The 21,984-nt window shown below is 29.7% G+C and overlaps 2 protein-coding genes across 7 annotated transcripts; one reads left to right on the plus strand and one right to left on the minus strand.

Annotated features, from left to right (window-relative positions):
• Positions 1 to 267: 267 nt before the first annotated feature.
• On the minus strand, positions 268 to 21,547 carry LOC130670648 (novel acetylcholine receptor chaperone). 2 transcript variants are annotated; one of them, XM_057474098.1, is made up of 6 exons: positions 21,248 to 21,547; positions 20,914 to 21,047; positions 17,057 to 17,195; positions 16,879 to 16,985; positions 889 to 1,006; positions 268 to 817 (listed from the first exon to the last, which is right to left on the minus strand). In XM_057474098.1, the coding sequence occupies exons 2-5, from the start codon at positions 21,022 to 21,024 to the stop codon at positions 893 to 895; spliced, it is 471 nt and encodes a 156-aa protein (XP_057330081.1). In that variant the 5' UTR covers positions 21,025 to 21,047; positions 21,248 to 21,547; the 3' UTR covers positions 268 to 817; positions 889 to 892. The 2 variants fall into 2 exon arrangements, with proteins under 2 accessions (XP_057330081.1, XP_057330080.1); XM_057474097.1 differs by lacking the exon at positions 21,248 to 21,547 and having other exon boundaries at positions 16,879 to 16,997; positions 20,914 to 21,053.
• Positions 6,083 to 14,798, plus strand: LOC130670647 (probable WRKY transcription factor protein 1). 5 transcript variants are annotated; one of them, XR_008990372.1, is made up of 5 exons: positions 6,083 to 6,808; positions 6,884 to 7,014; positions 7,132 to 7,336; positions 7,417 to 8,099; positions 13,315 to 14,798. XR_008990372.1 is itself a non-coding variant. In XM_057474095.1 (4 exons), exons 1-4 carry the CDS (start codon positions 6,485 to 6,487, stop codon positions 7,450 to 7,452), a joined length of 696 nt encoding a protein of 231 aa, XP_057330078.1. In that variant the 5' UTR covers positions 6,083 to 6,484; the 3' UTR covers positions 7,453 to 8,406. The 5 variants fall into 5 exon arrangements, 3 of the variants coding, with proteins under 3 accessions (XP_057330078.1, XP_057330076.1, XP_057330077.1); XR_008990373.1 differs by lacking the exon at positions 13,315 to 14,798 and having other exon boundaries at positions 6,083 to 6,518; positions 6,595 to 6,808; positions 7,417 to 8,406; XM_057474095.1 differs by lacking the exon at positions 13,315 to 14,798 and having other exon boundaries at positions 7,417 to 8,406.
• Positions 21,548 to 21,984: the final 437 nt, after the last annotated feature.

The following is a 21,984-nucleotide window of genomic DNA, read 5'->3' on the forward strand; positions in this document are numbered from 1 at the left end:
CGATTCCAATTGCTGGGATATAATTGTTCGCTTACTTTAGGTGAATATGATTCATATATTATATAGTTTATTGACTTTATTTTTATTATCTTTCTTTACAATTGCTTTCCTCACATTTTTGACTGTCATTCGGTTATGATCATTTACATTCTCGCTACGATTACGTCTCGTACTCTCTATCCTGGATTTTGATGATTTTACCTGTTGTTGAAAAGAAGCTGACAATCATGTTAACATTGACTCAGCCTGAGAAGCTGGTCAGGGTGGTATTTTGTAATTGAAAATTTAATTTATTTTTCTATCCTTTATTTTGTACAATTTTTATACACGTGGTTGACGGATAGCAAATAAAAAGATTTGCTCCGCATCTCCGTCATTGGAAAATTTACGCTTATCGTTATTTTTTTATTTGTTCAATCATAAACAATTCGTTTGTAAATTTCTTTATGAATATTTTTATATTTTATGAAAAAATTGTTTTTCCATTCACCTTGATTTAGTTTAAGTGAAAATTATAAAAATATGGAGTGAGTACACATCGAAGCTATACATGATTGGCATGGCCACTACAATAAGTATTATCGTTTCGTGAACTTCATAAGTAGTTGAAGTTTTGAATTTATGATAAAGCTATTGTTAAAATTAGTAATAAAACAATATAACTAAGTTATTACAGGTTGAGAAGTATTTTAGATTAGCTGATTTTTTTTTTATAATTATTTCGAGTTATTATGAACAGAAAAACATTTATCCTCTTACTAAATAAATAAAACTTCTTAAAATTATTTATAATCGTCATAAATAACACTGGACATCACTGAAAATTAAAAAATAATTTAATAAACATAAATAAGGTGTTTGAATTCCTTTTCAAGTTCAAATACATACGCTTTTAATCTTGCTTTTTAGTTTTTTCGTCAATTCCATTTACTGAAACTACTTCCTTCGATTGTTCGCTGAGTTGAGAATCGATGACTAGTCTACCCGTCAACATGAATAAAAATACCTGAAAATCAATATAAAATATAAAATAAGTGAAGGGACTAAAAATAGTACATAAAGAGTGCTCCAATAGTAAAGGTTATAAATTAAGGAATAGGCCGTTATCGAACTTAAGAGCAGGCTTGTGCAAGCCTTGAAAAAAACTGCTATATGGGAAATAGGGAATTAAATTGAGACGGAGTCCTTTGCCATTTTTGCACCTCAGTCACAGGTAACTAGTTTCTAATTAAGGCCGGCAATTGAATATTGGTTTTTACGGAAATCGACAGACTGATGACGGTGACTTGCTTGTCAATTCACAGTGAATTGCTAGTGAAACGCTAGTAAATCCTGATGGAATTGTCGGTATGTTAAGAGTGAATCGTTAGTAAATTGCCCGTCGCAACTTTGATCATCATGTTTTTGTTGATCAATTACAACTGATATCACTAACTCTGACTAAAACTAAACTTGTCATAAATCTCTATAGAACAAAATAAAACCGAAAAAGCAAATGTCAAGCTGAATTACATTTGAAATATGCATTTTTTTTTTTTACCTGTGAAAGTTTAAACAGCCTAAGGTAGAAAAAAAATTTTACTTATAGTAAATATAGAATGATACAAATAATGATTATTCTTAAGAAATAGATTAATTCGAAATCGTTTCTTTTATTTTATTTATTTAAAAAAAATATTTCTCAATATCTAACTGGTCAATTCGTACCAAAATAATAGTCTACTGACTTTACTACGTGGCCTGACTAGAACAAAATCTTATAAAAAAAAAAAAAAAATGTCAAGAATTCGATAGTGCTGTTTGCACCTTAATCAATTGGGCATATTTGTTTCAATAAACAAGAAACGTTTCGGAATGATTGAAACTTGAAAGCCCAATGGTGTCTAAACCGATTTCTATAACCGAAAATTTTTGCCGTACATCCGTTTAATCTTATCTAAAAGGAATTGATGAATTTATTACAAATTTTCTGCTTAGCTGATTGACTTACGACGATAATTGCAATTTTACCAGCGACGACTTTTTATTACATTTTTACGCCCAATTTTTCACGTTCAATTTTGTAAAAAGGTATTATAATAATAAATTAACTAAATGAATGAAGTTTTTTTTGTACTGCAAATTATTTTTTAATGTTTTAATTTTCAAAGATTTATTCAGCTATTTTTTTTTTATTTTCTACAGGTAAATTTTCTTTTCAAAAAAGAAAAATTTTAAACCTGACAATTTTTCAATCTAAATTACAAAACTTGTAATTAATAAGAAAACTATAAAAAAGTACATCGGATAAAAATAGAGCATATAAGTAGGAAGGGAGATTTTTAAAATAAATTTTCCAAGTGAAATTAGTATATTTAGGGCTTTACTCAAGATCGAGATTATATTGGTCTTGTCTTGATTTGTCAAGACAAGACCAAGACGATATTATAGATCTCAATTCAAGACCAAGACCAATATCATTAAAAACATCTCGCTACATCTTGACAAGACATAAAAATACAAAAGTATAAGTATATGAGAATTACTCGCAATAAGACTCCATACTTTAAGAAAGATTATAACTATTGACTTTATTTTAGCTTATTGATTATTTTAAATGACAGTATTCTTCCCTTGCGACCTTAAACCCACTCTGGAAACACTCTGGAATCATAGTCAGAATGTAAACATTCTAAATCCAGTTTGTTTCCAGGGTGGTTTTTGTGCCCTCTTTCCAGAGTGAAACCAAAGTGGTTTCAGAGTTGATCCAAAGTAGATCAAAGTGTTTTCAGAATGGACCCAAAGTAAGTCCAGAATGAAATCAAAATGTTTTCAAAATGGGCTCAAAATGAGTGCAGGATGAAATCAGAGTGTTTTCAGAATGGGCCTAGATTCGATGAAATTTAAATACTAAGGAATAAAAAAAATTTAGTACTTTCTAAACACATAAATCAATAATGATCTACAGAAAAAAAATTTTTACCCCAATTTTTTCATTGACTATGCTTTTGTTAATTAGTTAATTTTTATTTGTTGAAAGTTTACATAAAAACCCTGATTATTTCTAAACTAAATACCCCGGATTTTTTTTACTTCTTGAAGCTATTCTTGAAAGGGTTTAGAAATGATCGCCGTTGGAAATTTAAAAAATTTCGATTTTTTACTTTTTTATTAACAATCTAAAGTATTGAAAAATAAACAACGTAAATAAAGCAATCAAGAAAATTTATTTTTTTGATTATTTTGTTTTTTTATTGCTAAAAGCTACATAACAATAATTATAAAAAAATTTTTACTTTTAGTTTTTATTTTTCAATGCTTTAGATTGTTAATAAAGAAGTAAAAAATCGAAATTTTCTCATTTTTCTAACGGTGATCTTTTCTAAACCCTTTCAAGAATCGTTCCAAGAAGTATAAAAAATCCGGGGGTTTTAGTTTAGATATAATCAGGGTTTTTATGTTTACTCTCAACAAGTAAAAATTAATTATTAATTACACGAAGTATAGATACAAGGAGCCCGAACGGTATAGGCTTTTCCATAGTATTAATGGTCACAACAGTAAACCTAGATCTTAGTTCTCTTTTCTGCTACTGGCTGCGCTAGAATTTAGGACGTACCGATGCTATTATTATTATTACACGTAACACGCATTGGCTCGCGAATGTTTAATTTATTTAAATATAAAATATAAATTTATTTATTTAAAATTAGCAGTCATAAAAAAAATGGGAAGGTGTTGTGCTGTTCATGGTTGTGTTAGTGGCCGAATGGCAAGTAAAAGTGTACGAAAAGTGGCTTTATTTAAAGTACCAAAAGTGAGTAACCTCTGTAACAGGGCGAATTATAAATTTTTGAGAAATTAAATATTTGAATTTGAATATTATTCCCGCCGTTAACCGGCCAATGACCTCGTAAGTTGCGAGTTAGGGTTGCGACTTGTCACCGGGTGTCGCACGATCACTTAGACCCGAACATTCGCCACTCCCCTAGTCTAAGTTTCGGGAGTGAACCAGAATAGAGGGAATGATAATATAAAAAGGACTGCGGAACACGGAATCATCAGTTAAGTTCTAGTTTTTGTTCAGACGACGACAACGGCAGGACACTAATTAAACAAGGTAAATAATTACGTCTGTACACGCTTCACGTGGAACGAGGCGATTACATTAATTAAAATAAAATTGTATTTAGGCTCTCTAAAGCCAATTGTTAACCCATTTTATAAATTACAATTTACTTATACGCACTGTTCATTGACAGGTACAATTACAAGATTATAAATTTACAAATTTCAATCTAAAAATTTTATCATTGTTGGCGGAAGAGGAAATACGACAAGGAAGCCGGACAACGGAAAATCTGGAAACCAAATTTACACCAAAAATTGAGAGCAGCCGAAGCATTTCATCATCTAAAATTTTCCAAGGACTGCTGAATTAAATTTGGAGGTAAATTATAATTAATTCAAGCCACTGATTAATTTTATTAATCTGGCAAATTAATTATAATATATTACTTAATATCTTTCCGTTGATCTCGCGTAAAGAAACGGATAGTTCAGGCTCTCCAGCCGTTCAATCTCGTGTTCTCGAAAGTTCCGTCGCGTCAATTGTCGTCAAAATCTGGTTTAAACTCTGTAATAATAATTCAAGGCTCCACAGCCAGAATAAAACTAAATTTATCTCGTAAATAATCCGGTAATTAAAACGATTGATTTATTAATTTATTCCAGGCTCTCCAGCCGTTATAAATTAATTTATTAATTGATCTTAAGATTAATACAGGCTGGAATTTATTCCGTCGGCCGCATTAATTCTAAGATTCATTAATTTACTCGAATTACTTAATTAACTCCAATAAAATCGGGAACCGCGTGACGTCAATTCACCGGTCAAAAATTCTAGTCAACCCGAAAACAAATTCTAGTCAGAACGTGATTATTAAATTAATTTTAAGTTGAATAAAATATCTAAAAACTAATTAAAGGATACTAGAGTTTGAGTATATTAAATTGTGAGTAAAAAGTGAAACGGATTATTTTAAAGTGAAATAAATTTATTGTGAAAATTGTCAGTGGAAAATTAGGAATTGAAAATAATAATTGTATAAAATTTGTGGCAAATTAATTATAAATGTTAATCAGAGAAAATTAATTAGGAGAAAATTATAAGTGGAAAAGATTAATTAATTTACAAATTACATTAAACAAAAAATTAAATTAATTAATTGAAAAGGACAGTAAATTATAGAATGAAAAAATTTATATTGAGTATTGGAAATTATGAAGTGTTGGAAAATTGAGTGAGAAAGTTAATGAGTAGAGTCACTTAGTTATAGAGTCAATTAGAATAAAGAAAACTGTGTCTGTGATTTAGGTCCGGTGGGCATGTTAAGATTAGATTAGTTATACATCCAGGGGATGATTTTATAATAAATTTTAGTATACATCCAGGGGATGATTTTATAATAGTTTAGTTAATGTCCAGGGGACAAATTTATTAATTGTATCAAGGTTTAACGTCCAGGGGACGATTTTTTTAACGTGGGAGTGTGGGTGTGGAAACGTCCGGGAGACGTATTAGTTTGTCATAAGATTCCGTCCAGGGGACGAGGTATAAATTAGTTTGTCATAAGGAAAACCGTCCAGGGGACGAGGTATAAATTAGTTTGTCATAAGGAAAACCGTCCAGGGGACGAGGTTATTAGTTTGTCATAAGAAAATTAGTTTGTCATAAGGAAAACCGTCCAGGGGACGAGATTATTAGTTTGTCATAAGAATATAGTTTGTCATAAGGAATATAGTTTGTCATAAGGTAATTAATTGTTATTAAAGGTTAAATAAATAATAAGCAAGGTGCTTGAAATTGTTAAAATTTAAAAGTGAAGTTTAAAATAAAATTTATTTCAGCCTGTTCACTATTCCTCTCCTCTCTCACAAAAACATAAAATTTACGAACGACCCTGAGCATATAAAATAAATACAATTAACATCCGGTTCTGGAAGGCCGAGTCCATCTTCCAGTGGCGCCCTAATATTCGACTATAATACTTAGGTGCGACCAGACTTGGCAAGCTAATCACTCTGTCATACCTCAAAATAATATATGTTAAAAATTCGTGTAATTAATAATTAATTTATAAACTTGTATAATTTTTAACTAATATTTAAAAAATTTTGTATTTTTATTTATTTTTTTAAGTATATAAATAAATTTTTTTTGAAAGATGTAGAATTGCGTAATAAATGGATTTCTGCTCTGGGCCAAGAATTGAAAGCTACCAGTTTTATTTGTGAATTACATTTTAATCCAGAGGATGTGATTAAAAGTGATCGAGAGATTTTGAAAGATGGTAGTATATACGTGTATGAATATCAGAAAGTTCATTTGAAGAAGAAAGCTGAGCCAAAGTCAAATATTATTAATGACAGCAATGACAATAATAATAGCTTGTTATCAGATAATGAGCTTCCAAACACTTCTGGTATAATTGACCACGCAATAATGGGTGACTGTAGTTTTAATTCAGTTGAAACAAGTACCGTTCATGAAATTATAAATGAAGTAGTTGAACCTGAAAATATAAATTTAGTAAACACGAATTTTCCTGACAGTGCAAATACTGCTATTGAAAATGACAATTTGCTGGTTATAAATGAGACTGAGGAGTTTTCTTTTTATTCAATCAAAGAAATTTTTGAAACTCAGCCACTACGTAAAAATTGGAGTTGGACATTCATAAAAAATTCTTTTATTTCGTTGTCATATATAAGCTCGAAACTGGAATTAGTTTGTCATGTAAAAATTGATATGGATTTAAATGTAACGGTAAGAAGCTTCAATAGCAATAATCAGACTTAATTTAATTATTTAAATAGTATTAAAATTTTTCTTATGTTATAGATAATGAATGCAAAAACTAATATCGTTATTGATATGAATGTAAATATCTCATCAATTGCTTGTATTTGGCAATTATTAATATCTTTAGAAAATAGCTTTTTCTGCAGTGGAACTGGATACGATGACAAGAAGTAACCGTTAATTTAGACACATTATTTTATAATAACTAATGCTATCACTACTTAGTAATTAAAATGTCAAGTACCGTTTTTAACATCTAACTGAATCTTAATGTTTTATTTTTATAGATGTTCAGTCACTTTTACAGGTATATTATTGCCGGAGGAAAGGTATAAAAAAAAAGTTGTGGAGTACAGATGTATTACTTGCCGAAAATTGAGACGTTTGATTCAAAAACGTAAGACGGAGACAACAAATAATGATGCTCGATGGATGAATTTCAAACATCGCTATATTTTACAACGCAGAAAGCTTAATCGGGTTGTTCACACGGTAAAGTTTTGTTTTTATTTAATTTCTAAGTAACATCTTGCAACTAAAAAAATTAATTGCTAATAATTGACATGAGATAGGGCTCTTTCAAACACTGTGAATTTGAAAAAGCGTAATATATTTATGAATGTGCTTGAAGTTTAAAACTTAATACACAAAAAAGGATCCAATGTGACTGCAGGAGAATTATTAGGTTCATTAATGCAGACCAGAGAATCGTTTGAAGCATGCAATGTGAACAAAGAAAGCTGGAGTAAAAAAATTGATTCTATCATTGAAAATGCATCTAGAAATCCCAGTAGTACAGAAGCGAATACTGGCGATGAGCATACAGGTTCTAATAATGCAAGTGACAACAATAATAATAATAATAATAATAATAATAATAATAATAATAATAATAATAATAATAATAATAATATTAATGATGTTAATGGCTATAAAAATGACATTATTAATAATGATGATGATAATAATAATAATTATTATTGCACAAATAGTGATAACGACTATGATAATTTTGATAACACTAGAAGTGATTATGAAGGTGATGATAATAACAATAAACTGTCTTTGAACTCGGTGGACTCAAGATATGAACATGATTATGATGTTGCTCAAACTAGCAACTATGTGATTTCCTACATTGCGGGATATGTAGCCCGTAAAACAGGTCGGTTTTCCAAATGCTTCGATTGCACAGAGTCTATGCAGTCAAGAGTAGTGAAGGCTCGTGACAAATTTATAGAATTGATGGATAAAGGTGCGTTGATTTATCCTAGTGAACAATTATTTAATTTAATTAAAAGTTTAGAAGAAGTTGTGTTAATGGTAGTTGGGACAAAAACAGTTAATATTGACACAATGTTTGAAATACTAGATGATGTTTCTAAAAAAAATATCTCTATTTTTGTTGGGTGTGATGAGCATAAGAAAGAATTAACAAAAAAAATAATTAATAATTTTTTAATAATGCGGGGGCATTTTCTAGTCAAATGTTTTAATAAAAGTACTACAGAGAGAAAAGTAAAATCTAAAAAATCTCGAAAGATTTCTAAATTACATTAACTCGCGTTGACTATTAATAAGTATTAAATATGTTTTGTTTGTAACTTATACTATTTTAATAAATAATATGTTTGATAATAACTTGTTAACTAATTTTTTTCATAAGTATATTTTATTATTATCGTAATACTGAAATTAATTGGCATTTGGCAATTTTTTTTAATATTTTAACTATTAAATTTATTAAGATTATCTGTAGTTACTAACTTTTTTATTTAAATACTTTTTTCTCAGCATTCATCTATATTTTTTCATTGAATAAAATGGGATGGTCTCTGCTAATTAATATATTATTATTCATTAATACCACACGTTTTTAGCTTTGTAGATTTTCTCTTAACGTTCTCTATATTATTGGGCTTACAAAACTTGAAAAGTTTCTAAGAATTTTCTAAAACTTTTATTTAATTCCACATTTCTTAGAACATTCTTTTCCACAGCTGTCAATAGTAACAAAACTTCCCGCGTAAGGATTTAAACGAGTACTTCATGAAAAGTGGCGCGCTCTACCGACAAAAAATCTGTCCCCTAAATAGAGACCATTCGTTCAACATTACGTTCGGACTTCTTGTATCTATACTTCGTGATTAATTAATTAATTATTTGATCTGTTTTTGATCTGTTGTTTTAAAAAACAATTGCGTTACGGACAGACAAAACTAGATTAATTCTTGAACTTTAAAAAATATTAGTTATGAAAATTTACAAGGACTAAACTAGATTATATCATGGACTTATATTTTTATTTATGGGCAATATTTATAAAAAATATATTAAGTTACAGAATTGATTATGTTTTGTTTACTATTTATTTAGTATCTTTTGTTTAAAAATGTCGACAGTTAATGAAAGTTTTGACAGCTTTGACCCGGGTTTTAATGTGGAAGACTTAAGAGAAAAATTTGCTGGGAGAAGATATATGTGAAGGAGGAGAAAGTTACCCGTGCTAAGCAGCAGTGGAAGTAGTTCAGTGCTCGCCACTAGATCGCGTCATATAGTAGATGCTATATCGTGTGCTTAAAGGTAAAAGGGATTATAACAATTTATGCGCCCTTTTACCTTTGCAAAGGTAAAAAGGCGCATATTTTTTTTTTTATTGCCAATCGAGTAGTGGACACATTCTACGCCCTTTTACTTTTAAGAATTCGAAATTTGAGTGATCTAAAGGTGAAAGGGCGTATCCTGTTTTTTCAATTTAGTATCAGTTATAGGTCAGAGTAAGAAAAAAAAATGCCACTCCAATCAAAATTACCACTCCACAATTTAATTTATATGAACAAATATTTATTCAAGTGAAAAAACGAATGAAAAATGAAGAAAAAATAAATTCATCAGGGTATTGGTCCTATGCCATCGTCATCGTCAGGATCATCTGTACCTAAGATTATAAAAAAAAAGATTTTTTCATTTTTTTTTTAGAACATAACTTGATAATAATAAAAAAATTTATAAACTATTATCATCGCTGAAAATTGGACTTTGACAATACCGATGAAAAAAAAAAAACAGAAAACAGAAAATGAAACCTTGATTGAAAAATTAAAAAATGCACCTTTGAAAAATTAAAAAATCCAAAAGTACATTTTATTAATTTGGTTAAATCAATTTTCACTGCACTCATAGAATTTAAAATTTTTTAAATGCATTTTTTTCATTCTCGAATTATACATATTCTTTACATCAATTGTTGAATTAAAAAAATTATAACAAACTTAAGATTCGATCAAAATTAAATAAAGAAATTTGGTTTTTTACATAAATAAATATTTGTTCAGATAATTTAAGTTATGGAGTGATAATTTTTATTACCCTGGCAATTTTTTTTCTCACTCTGACCTATAATTGATAACAACCGAAAAAACAGGATACGCTCTTATGACTTTAAAAAAATTTTTTCTTAAAACCAAAAGGGCGTATAACAAAAAAAATTTTTGTTTTTTTTGTTTTTTCCATAGATTTTAATGTTTTCGACATTTTTACATTGATTGGAGCGAAAAAAAATTTTTTTTTACGCCCTTTTGGTTCTAGTAACGCATTATTTAACATTTGGTATAAAAAATACAATTTTTTTTATGCGCCCTTTTACCTTTAAGTAGTACTTTTCTTAAAGGTGAAAGGGCGTATGTCTGGAGATACGCCCTTTCAGCTTTAGGATACCAACTTTTTTTTTTCACAGATTTTTACGTTTCAGACAATTTCAAACCGAATGGCAAAAAAAAATTTTTTTATACGCCCTTTCACCACAAATCCCTATTAACCCTTAGCTATAAGCCCTTTTACCTTTAAGCACGCGATATTACATCGGGACAATAATGTCAAATATTTTTGTTTTCTTGAAAAAATTGTTTTTACAATCCAGAAACATAAAATACGTTTCAGGTAATGAAAAAAATTGATTTTTGTATTCAATAAATTCTGTTCAATATTCTAAAAATAATATATTTCGGTAAATTTTTTTTTTCTTCAGTATTCATTTACTATGAATACTAGGGTGGTCCTTATTTTGGACTTTTTCGAATTCTTATGCTCCCAGAGGCTTATGAGGTTCGAAATAAATAAAAAAAAATATCCTCAAAGTTTCAGGTCTCTATCTCAATTTCAACCCGTGCCCCACAGCGATGTAAGTGTCCCATTTAAATAACACGGGGTTATTGGCATTGAACAATTAATTTTCTATTCTGGCTAAAGTAATTGTTCAAAAAATTTGAAACTCTGTAGACTTTATCCTTATATTCGCAGCTACTCCTCAGAATTTTTACAGATTTTCAGCTACTATAATTTTGAGGGTACAGCATGATGAAAAAAAGAAAACAATTATTTTTTTTATTTTTATCTAAAATTTTTTTCAAATTACATATCAAACCACTCTGCATCCTTATCGGGAGTTCTTACTTTTTTTTATTCTCGCACCCAAGTGGGTCAACGGCGATTTGTTGCACTAATACAGTAATCAGGAGCTTTGGACGAGTTTTTTTTTTTTAACAAACGAATATTTTCAAAAAATTAAAGCGCAGCTCGCTAAATAAGACAATAGTGCGTTAATGTGCAGTAGAGTGAAAAAAAGTAAGAACTTCTGATAAGGATGCAGACTGATTTGATATGTCATTTGAAAAAAATTTTAGCTAAAAATAAAAAAAATAATTTTTTTCTTTTTTTTTATCATACTGTACCCCCAAAATTATAGTAACTGAAAATCTGTACAAATTCTGAGGAGTAGCTGCTAATATGAGGATAAAGTCTACAGAGTTTCAAATTTTTCGAACAATTACTTTAGCCGGAATAAAAATTTAATCGTTCAATGCCAAAAACCCCGTGTTATTTAAATGGGAAACTTACATCGCTGTGCGGCACGGGTTGAAATTGAGATAGAGACCTGAAACTTTGAGGATATTTTTTTTTATTTATTTCGAACCACATGAGCCTCTGGGAGCATAGAAATTCGAAAATGTCCAAAATAAGGACCACCCTAATGAATACCCTCTGGTTTGAGTATGTATTCACTCTGGTCCCACTCTGGAAACATTCTAGAAACACTTTGGTATCAGTTCGTATTCAATGTGGATGCATAACGGTGTCAGTATGTATCCACTCTGTATACTTTATGGAAACACTTTGGATTTACTCCGTAATCGCTCTGAAAATACTGTGGGTTCACTCTCAGAAAAGGGCACAAAACCATTCTGGAAATACTCTGGAGTCCGTATGGTTGCATCGTGTTACCAGAATATTTCCAGAGTGTATCCAGAATGTTTTTAATACCGCAAGGGTTGGTATTGATAAAGCTTACTCTTAATACGACTGTATATACTAGGGTGATCCAAAAAATAATAAATTTTTTTTTTTTTCTTCCAAACAGGTTCAAAAGTTTCATTTAGATAAAAAAAGACGCCTGTAAAAATTAGAGCTAATATTAACATTAAGAGGTTACTCATCGCACTTTTCTATTTTCCATAAGAATAACATGGGAAAAATTTTTTTTACGTCTTCTGATTTTCATAAGTAGCTAACGATGCGTCATAGGAATAATTGGCAGGCATATTTTTCTAGGGAATTGAATGCTCTACAAAAAAAGATTCTTATCATTTTTTGAGGAATCTATTTGTTCAAAAGTTATTTGAGGTTGAAGTCGAATTCATATTAAATTGTGAGATTTTCTACTTTTCCGGCGAAACTATCAGACTTATTACAAAATATCATGGGACCTTTTTTGAAGACAATTTTATTCCCTAGAAGTTATACCGAATAAAGTTTTTTCGAATTCCGCATTGTTTTCTAGTTATTTTTATTTTAATGTCAAGCTCTTAAAATCGATTAGAAGACTATTTTTTTATAAGCATGACATTAAAATGAAAATAACTAGAAAACAATGCGGAATTCGAAAAAACTTTATTCGGTATATCTTCTAGGGAATAAAATTGTCTACAAAAAAGGTCTGATGATATTTTGTAATAAGTCTGATAGTTTCGCCGGAACAGTAGAAAATCTCACAATTTAATATGAATTCGACTTCAACCTCTAATAACTTTTGAACAAATAGATTCCTCAAAAAATGACAAAAATCTTTTTTTGTAGAGCATTCAATTCTCTACAAAAATATGCCTGCCATTTATTTCTATGATGCATCGTTAGCTACTTATAAAAATCAGAAGACGTAAATAAATTTTTCCCATGTTATTCTTATGGGAAATAGAAAAGTGCGATGAGGAACCTCTTAATGTTAATATTAAGAGCTCTAATTTTTACAGGCGTCTTTTTTTATCTAAATGAAACTTTTGAACCTGTTTGGAAGAAAAAAAAAAAAGTTTCTAATTTTTTGGATCCCCTAGTATATACATATCTATACCTATATTAATATACTTGTATAAATTCCAAATAATAACGAATTATGACTGATATTAAGAAAATTTCAGGTTATTCAAGACCAAGACGAGATCTTGACAAGACAATACAAGACAATATTATTAATAACTTATTTTTCGAGATCGATGCAAGACTTATATTTTGAAGTCAAGATCAAGAGGAGATCAAAGCTTTCGAGATCAAGACAAGACTTTCCCAATCTTGTCTTGTCTCGGCTTGAGTGAAGCCCTAGTACTTGCAATCACGTACTGGTACGAAATGACCAGGTTGAACCATTTTTCTCACTGCCGTACGAAGGTCCATATCGAGTAATAACTCGACACGATAAATATTTCATCGTCGATTTTTGAGGACAACAAATCGCCATTTTAGTGGACAGATTGAAGCCGGTGTACGAGGCAAATTCAGTCGACACGACGACGATGACGGCAGACTCCCCAGCAATTATTAAGGCTGGGCCGTACTAAACGAATTTTTGAATTTTACTCTTCTTTTAATTTATTAATCAATGGTTATTACAAAAATTTTTATAGCTTCCGAAAAAATGTAAAAGACAAACTTTTTCGGAAGGTTTTCATCATTCGAGTGATGTAATTATTCAGAATGTAATTAGAAAAGTAAAATTCGTTTAGTACTGCACAGTTAGAAGTATTTATTTGAACCAAATAAGATTTATTAATAGTTAATAAATGATTTGTTAAATGAGATTTATTTGAGCCAAATAAGCCATTTCTTTATAGTTAATAAATGGCTTATTTGAATAGAAAGAAATGACACATGAAGTTAAGGTTATAACCTTGAATGGAATGAGTGTGATTGTTAGTAAAAATTTATTATGATGTTTCATTTTTTTTATATCTTTTGTATAATAATTTTTATCTTCAATTAACATTAATTGTGTGTATTATTTTCTTTAAAAAAATAAAATTAAACAGTCCGATAAATTATTTGTCATAACCTTACTTAATTAACTTCATGTGTCATTTCTTTCTATTCAAATAAATACCATTTAATAAATCATTTATTAACTATTAATAAATATTTATTTGGCTCAAAAAAATACTTCTAACAGTTTGCCGACCCTTAACACAGCAACCGAGACTCAAAAACGCCGAGTCCAGTTGAATATTTGAAAAATTTACGCGAGTCACTTTTTTTTCACATAAAAATTTCTTTTACAAAGTAACAACTCACCATCGTATTATATTCATTGATTTAATTATTAATTTATTCATATCATTTGTAAATATTTCATTACTTTAATTATCGCATATTAAATTTAAAAAAAACCAAGGGAGTCCTGTGGCGTTGCCACAGTAACTGTGATCGATAATTTATTCGTCAATGTTCGTAGCCGGATCGATTTTTATCGGATTTTCATTTTATTTTCTATCCTATTCGTATACTCGTATAGGATTGAGGATAATTAGGCGTTAGCCGTCGAGACGAGTACACGCGTCTTGTCATTCCCTTAATTTAATAAATTGTATTTTTAATTTTACTGTGTTACAACGATTGTTAAATAAAATATTTATTTACCATGATTAGTTGGTTTGATTAATTTATTATATTTTAATATTACTTAAACCACTATATATATATATATATATATATATGTATACTAAGCTGTATCAAAAAAATCAACTATTTTTGTTTAAGAAAAGTACTCTGAAAATATTGTTCAAGATACCGAAAAAATGACCCTGTTAAAACGGCAGCACTTAATTTTAATATGAAGAGTTGCCTCGTCGCGATTTTCTATTTCTTATTTGATTAACATAGGAAATTTTTTCTTTTTAAATTTGGTATTTCATCATGCTTTAGCGAATTGAAGTATCGCAAAAATCAATAAACATTTTTGTTAGAAATTGAACGCTCTACACAAAAGTTCACTTATCTTTTTTCGATAAATTTAATTTTTCCAAAGTTATTCAAGGTCAAAGTTTGATTCATAGTAAATTTTACCACTATTCGAATGTTTCTGCGAAATCATCAGACTTATCGTAAAATGTTATAGGAACTTTTTTTGTAGACAATTTTATTCCTTACAAATTATCTCTGATGAAGTTTTTCGAAATCCCGCATTGTTTTCTAGTTATTTTCATTTTAATGTAAAGCTCGTAAAAAAAATAGTATTCGGATCGATTTCAAGATATTGAAAGAGCTTTACATTTAAAAGTTGTGATGTACCATTACTTGATCAACACATGGCCCTGTAGTCGCTCAAAGACTATATCAATTGAACTATGATAAGTTTATTGATTTGGAAAATAATTTATAAATTATACTACTTTATTCTTTCATAATATAAAATTTCATGAACTTTAAAAATGTATTTAGTAAGATATAGTTACAACAATTCTTAAAAAAATTGACATAACCTCAATTTAATCTAACGAATGAACGATTAAGTAAAAAATGCCCGGCTGAGCGCGATTTCGAAAACTGTCATTTAATTTAAATTTATAATCTATTATAAATAATCAATAATAGTATTTTTAGTTGTAATTTTTTTTTATAAAAATTATTAAAAAAACGCCTTAAACAGTTGAAGTGAGCGACTAATGGTACTGAGCGGTTCTAAGGGCTTTTACCTTACTAAAAAAAAAAAAAAATAGTTGATTTTTTTGATAGAGCCTAATATATACACTCGGGTGACCCAAAAAAGCGACTATTATTTTTTGAGTCCCTTATGAAAATTTGTTAGTTTAAAATGTTTTAAGAAGCATCTCTGAAAATCAGCTCGATAAAAAATTTTGAAGAGGTCACTCACGGATTTTGATAACATAAAAAATGATCGAAATTCGGATTTTTTACTCTAAATTTTCTCTTTCTCGGGGCAGCTATAGTTTATGTTTGTGAAATCATGACTACGCTGAACATTTCAGCCCAAAATTAAAATAATTAAACTTCGCTCAAGAATTTTGAAAGTTTATGAGTACTGTCTTTTGGACGTTTTCGATCGACCCTTAAATATTAATAGTAAAGCTTTTCGATTTTTTCACCATCAATTTATATCATAATAAGTAAGAATTTAACCCGAGAAATAGAAATAATAAGTTATTTACATATTTTTTTATTTTTTAATTCAATTTTTAGATTTTTTTGCTACATATTATGTTAATATTCAAAATTCTCGAGCGCCATTTAAATATTTAAATTTTGGGCTGAAATTTTCAGCACGGTTGTGATTTTATAAATATAAACTATTGCTGCCACGAGAAAGAAAAAATTTAGAAACAAAAAATCCGAATTTCAATCATTTTTGATATTCCCTGGTTAAAAATACTGATTGAAAAGAATTGAGAAGCGGCCACTCCATGCAAACTGTATATCTATATATACAAACAAAAGAATTGAAATTATTGAAAAGAATTCGAATTTCATCATTTTTAATTCTTTTCAATCAGTATTTTTAACCAAGGTTTTGATAATTCATGAGCGACCCCTTGAAAATTTTTCATCAAGCTTATTTTTGGAGTGGCTTCTTAAAACATCTTAAACCAAAAAATTTTCATAAGAGACTCGAAAAAAAAATAGTCAGTTTTTTTGGGTCACTCGAATATACACAAATACGTTTATTTATAGAAATTTGTATTTAAAATAATTCATACGAGTGCTGGCGCAGTTCTTTCCAATTTGTCATCAAGTCGATGATGTGAATAAACGGCCATCAACATCAAACATAGTAAAATGACATTAGAAGTATTCTTGATTTTTCCTGAAAATAGAACTACGTCGAATTTTCTAGGCCGGTTGATGAAGTAATTTTGTAATTTCTGGCAAACTCACGACTAGGAATAATTGCCATTGTCAGACCACAGATGATTTCTAGAGATCCGACAACTCTTCGATACCATTTACTTGGTACTTTAAAATTGAGAACTTCGGCAAGTGGAAATACTTTTGCATACTTAACGTATTCTTTTCGCTGCAATCAATAAAAAAGGAAAAAATATTTGTTAGTAGAAGTACTAATATTTGAAAGAACATGTTTACTGAAAATTGGCAAACTTTCGATGCATGAAGTATCAAGTCATTGAAGACTGTGACACTAAAAAAATATAGTAGAAAACAAATAGGTAATGAGTTTTTTATTTGAGATACAAATAACATTAATCCGAAATAAAGACTAAAAAGGTTTCATAATAACTAAAATGCTTGATGTTATTTTCGTAAATTTTTTGAATTTAGCAACTTTTTCTACAAAATCTTTTACTTTTGTCGACAATTTTCGATTATCAAATGATGTCTCGTCACATTAACTTGGTTATGCAAATTTTAAATAGATACTTTTAATAAAATAAAATTTTCGACAAGTTTTAGTTGAGAATGCTCATTTGAACTCAAATTATGTTGTGTTACAATGAATTTTCCGTATATTTGGATGTGTCTACCTTATTTTACGTTGGATTTACCGTATTTTTCGGTAGATTTTCTACTCGGTCATAAACTGTTTTTTAATTTTTATAAGATATATGCGTAGAAAATTGAATTAAATATTGAAAAATAAAAGTTTTAGAAATGATCACGTGTTCAAAATCGAGATAACCCTCCGCCCGTCACGCGGCCTCACTACCCTTCGTTCATCGCGCTGCAGCGTTCTGCCACCACGTATTTAATATTGCGATGTTGCTAAGTATCATAACTATGATTTTTCAAAATTAAAACCACACAAACTTAACAATTAACAATTAAATGAAAAAATTAAAGAAAGAGATAAATTAAATGAGCTGGAAAAGAATCGCTGGTGGTAACTGGCAACACTGCGCAGAAAATCTAAACAAATTTAATGACCGAGTTAACTTGCATCAGCGGCAAATCACCGTGTTTCTCAGGTTTTCTAACAAAAAAAATTTATTTTGATGTTCATAATATCGAAAAATAATTAACATTATTTCATTCAATACTAAAAAGTATAGTAGAAGAACTCATAAAATTTCAAAAGACTAGAAAATTGACTTTCTTTGAAAATAATATTTTAATAAAAATTACGGATTTGCGCTCATAGCGCGATGGACGAAAGGATAAATAAATTTATAGCATGATTATTTTCAAGTTTTTTTAACTTCCCGTTAAGAAAATTGTAAATTTTCAAAAATTCGGGAAGTTATTGTTTTCACCCCGATTTTCGAAAATCTAGTTTTCATCAGATGTCGACGTTTTGAGGTCCTAGGAAGCTATTCTGACTATTTTTGGAATGATGTCCGAGTGTGTGTGCGTGCGTGTGTGCGTGTGTGTGTGTGTGTGTGTGTGTGTGTGTGTGTGTGTGTGTGTGTGTGTGTGTGTGTGTGTAAACTCTTTGTAACTTTTTAACTAATAAACCGATTTAGATGTTTAAGGTGCCAATCGAAAGAGCTTGATGGCCGTCAACTTTCCTGAAAATTTCAGATCATTTGATCGAGTAGACTCGAAAATATCGGCGAGTTACGAAAAAAAAAAAATTTTTTTTTAGTTTTTTAGTGATTTCTCAGAAATGACTTGCACGATCCACTTTAAAATCTAACCAGCTCTAGAATTTGATAAAACGCGTCGATTGCCGCCTTAGCCATCTCAATTGGAGTATTCATTCGAGAGTTATCGCGGAAGAAAGAAACGGTGAAAAACGGGTTTTTCCAAATATCTCCGAAACGGCTGAACGGATCGATTTCAAATTTGTATCAGCTTTAGAATCACGAGAAAACGCGCCGATTTCCACCTCAAACGTCAAAATCAGTTCATTAGTTCAAAAGATATCGGCGCTGAAAAGTTAAAAAAATAACATAAAATGTTATTTTTTCCGGATAAATCAAAATATAATGTACTAAATGTGTCTGAAATCATACCAACACTTTCTGTTTATAGTCTCTTTCGATCATCATTTAATGTCATCTAACTTGTTCTTTAGTTTAAAACATATCATCAGCAAAAAATTGAGATAATCCAGTTTTTAATGTTTTTCTCGGATATTTCATATATTATTGCTCTGACCTAAGTCAAAACTCACTCAAATCTTGATTTTGATCACTGACATTGATTTCTGCCTCGATATATTCATTTCATTGAACATAATGGAGAATTTAAAATTTAAAAACAACTTCTTCATTAACAATTTTCGATTCTTAACTTGTCAAACTTTAGTAGAAAACGCAATTTGGTAGAGCTTCAAAAGCTCATAAAAAATAATCGCAGATAATAGCATTTTTGAGCTCGAGAATATATATTTAGAGTAATGTTTTCAAGCTCCTTGAGCTCGAAAACAGTGGGAAGTTTTGGGGCTGGCCCGCAGGGTCAACCGACGCCCAGATTTTTTTTTGTGGATCTACCGTAAAATGCAGTAAATCCATCGTAAAATACAGTAAATCCCCCCTGATTAAAAGAAACGATTCAAAACGATTTGCAATGTTGAATGCCCATAAGAAGGGTGATTCAAAAGTATTAAAAAGTATTTAAATTTTTTTTTTCCAATCGTTTTAAATCGTTGCTTTTAATAAGGGCCCTGAAAAATACCTAAAATCTATCATAAACTGATGTAAATTTATGGTAAAATACACCATAACATGCATCTTTTTGTTTTACGTTGATTTATCCGTAGTCTTGTGGCGAATCTACCGTAAGACTGAAAGAGGATCTATCACAAAATGCAGTTATTCCACATCAAATTCACCGTATAATACCTTAAACCGACCGTATAATATGGAAAATCCACCATAAAACAACGAGAAAATCCACTGAAAGACACAAAAAATTTAACGTAGAACGGAAAAATTTAACCGAAATGTACAATAAATTTACCGTAAAATACAAAAAAATCACCGTAAGAGCCATTAAATTTTGAGTTGATTCAATTCTAGGTCAACAGTTAATGCACTGTGAAACTATGGAAAAGTCTATCGTAAAATGCAGTAAATCCATCGCATGTGTGTGAATGTAGCTGACAGTTGTCAATTTTAAAAATTTTTAAATAAGTGGATTAAATGTAAATCGAAAAAAATTTTTAAAATAAGTATTGATAGAATTTGAAAATCAATGTGTGCATTTTTTGATTATTCAATTCGTTAATTTGTGATTTAAAATTTGTCTCATATCTGCTCCATTCACACTCATATCTACCGTAGCAACCATTCAATTTTAGGATGATTTAACTGTGGATCTACAGTGAATGTACTAAGAAATCTACCGTATAATGCAGGAAATTCACTGTAAAGTACGGTAAATCCACTGTGAGTTACGATAAATCAGCCTTAGAGATTGCTCACCGTGATCTACGGTAGATTTATTTACAGTAATTACGGTAAATTTGACCCGCTAGGATGACAATGAAACTGCGAACATATCAATTATTATCAAGCAAATGATATATAAATTTCTGAGATTTGTAATTTTTCGTGAAATAGAAGTAGAGATCAATAATTATTATAAGATATTATTTTATACCCAACATTTTAAACAATTTAGTTACCGAAAAATATCTTCAAGAACAATTTAAACTCTTTGTCTGAAAATTCTATTTAAGTCTTATATAATGGTTTAAAGTAAATTTAACAAAACATTTATTTATACGCATATATTTAATCCGTATCGATTGCAAATCTTTTTATAAAAATAAAAACTCTTAGTTTGTTAATGTGTGCAAAGAAACTTGACAAGCAAATAAGTTGTATACTCACAAGATCTTTGTGAAGATCCTTACTAAGATAAGATGTAACTTTGAGTGTTCCAACAAAGATAAAAAATATTCCCAAAAGAATTGATAGAGACTTGAGGACAATCGAAGCCATAGTATAAAATTTTCAGTCAATATCTGAAAATGAAAGATTAGAAGTATTGAAAGTGTCTTCTACTTATTTACTTGCATAAATTCAACAAATTTTCATTTGAAAACCGATTATGTTATGCATAGTGCAACATAATATTAATTATTTCACTTTTATCAAATTGTTCACCGAGGATTGAGTACTTAATTCGGAAATTCAAAAAAATTTTGACTGGATATAATTTTACCTGTAATTAGCACTGTTCAACAGAGAATACACGTCAAAACACAATGCAATCAACTTCCAATAAGTACCTGCGAAATCAATGAAGGAGCGAAAATTTTCGGGAAGAAGGTAGTTATAAAATGCCCCTTCTCTCTATAAGAGTAAAGTGCACCCACTATACTGCATGCACTATACTATTATATAATATGACTGGTGCACATTTGTACACACGGACATACCATGGGTCGCGATTATAAAACATTAGGAGAGCGACGCGTGACGCGCAGTGGGGTTAAGAATTAAGGAGAGGAAGGTACATATTGGACAAGTACTTTTATCCCCTGATAGCCACCTTATCCACAAGTTAACTTCAAGCTACTTCCGTATTCTGAAGCCTATTAAAAGAAAAGTGTTGGAGGGCAAGCAGTTACCTTTAAGTTGACAGTAAATTGTCTGTAAACTTGAATTCAATTTGACTACAAGTGTTACCGTCAGACAATGACGTTAAGTTCATTGAAAGTTTCACTTGAAATTGACGGCAAGATTTTCTGTTAAATTACATTCAGATGACTGCAGTTAATTTACATCAACTCACACGCAAGAATTAACCAGCCGAGGCTTGCCATAAACTTGTCGTTAAGGGTGGGCCGCACTTAAAGAAATCCTGAAATTAAGAATTCTAATTACTTTTTGAATATTTATGGGACTCGGATGATGAAAATCTTCCGAGAAAGTTCGTCTTCTGCTTTTAGTCGGAAG

Source organism: Microplitis mediator, chromosome 6 (genome assembly GCF_029852145.1).
Source record: "Microplitis mediator isolate UGA2020A chromosome 6, iyMicMedi2.1, whole genome shotgun sequence".
NCBI classification, from domain to species: domain Eukaryota; kingdom Metazoa; phylum Arthropoda; class Insecta; order Hymenoptera; family Braconidae; genus Microplitis; species Microplitis mediator.

Bases quoted from the DNA above. Each gene is read 5' to 3' on its own strand.
- LOC130670648 (XM_057474097.1), bottom strand. From the start codon at position 21,024: ATGGCTTCGATTGTCCTCAAGTCTCTATCAATTCTTTTGGGAATATTT. The intron at 17,196-20,913 runs GTGAGTATACAA...TATTGATTGCAG, and splicing joins AGGATCTTCACAAAGATCTT to CGAAAAGAATACGTTAAGTA. The intron at 1,007-16,878 runs GTATGAATTATT...ATTGATTTTCAG, and splicing joins AAAGAACTGCGCCAGCACTC to GTATTTTTATTCATGTTGAC.
- LOC130670647 (XM_057474093.1), top strand. From the start codon at position 7,538: ATGCAGACCAGAGAATCGTTTGAAGCATGCAATGTGAACAAAGAAAGC.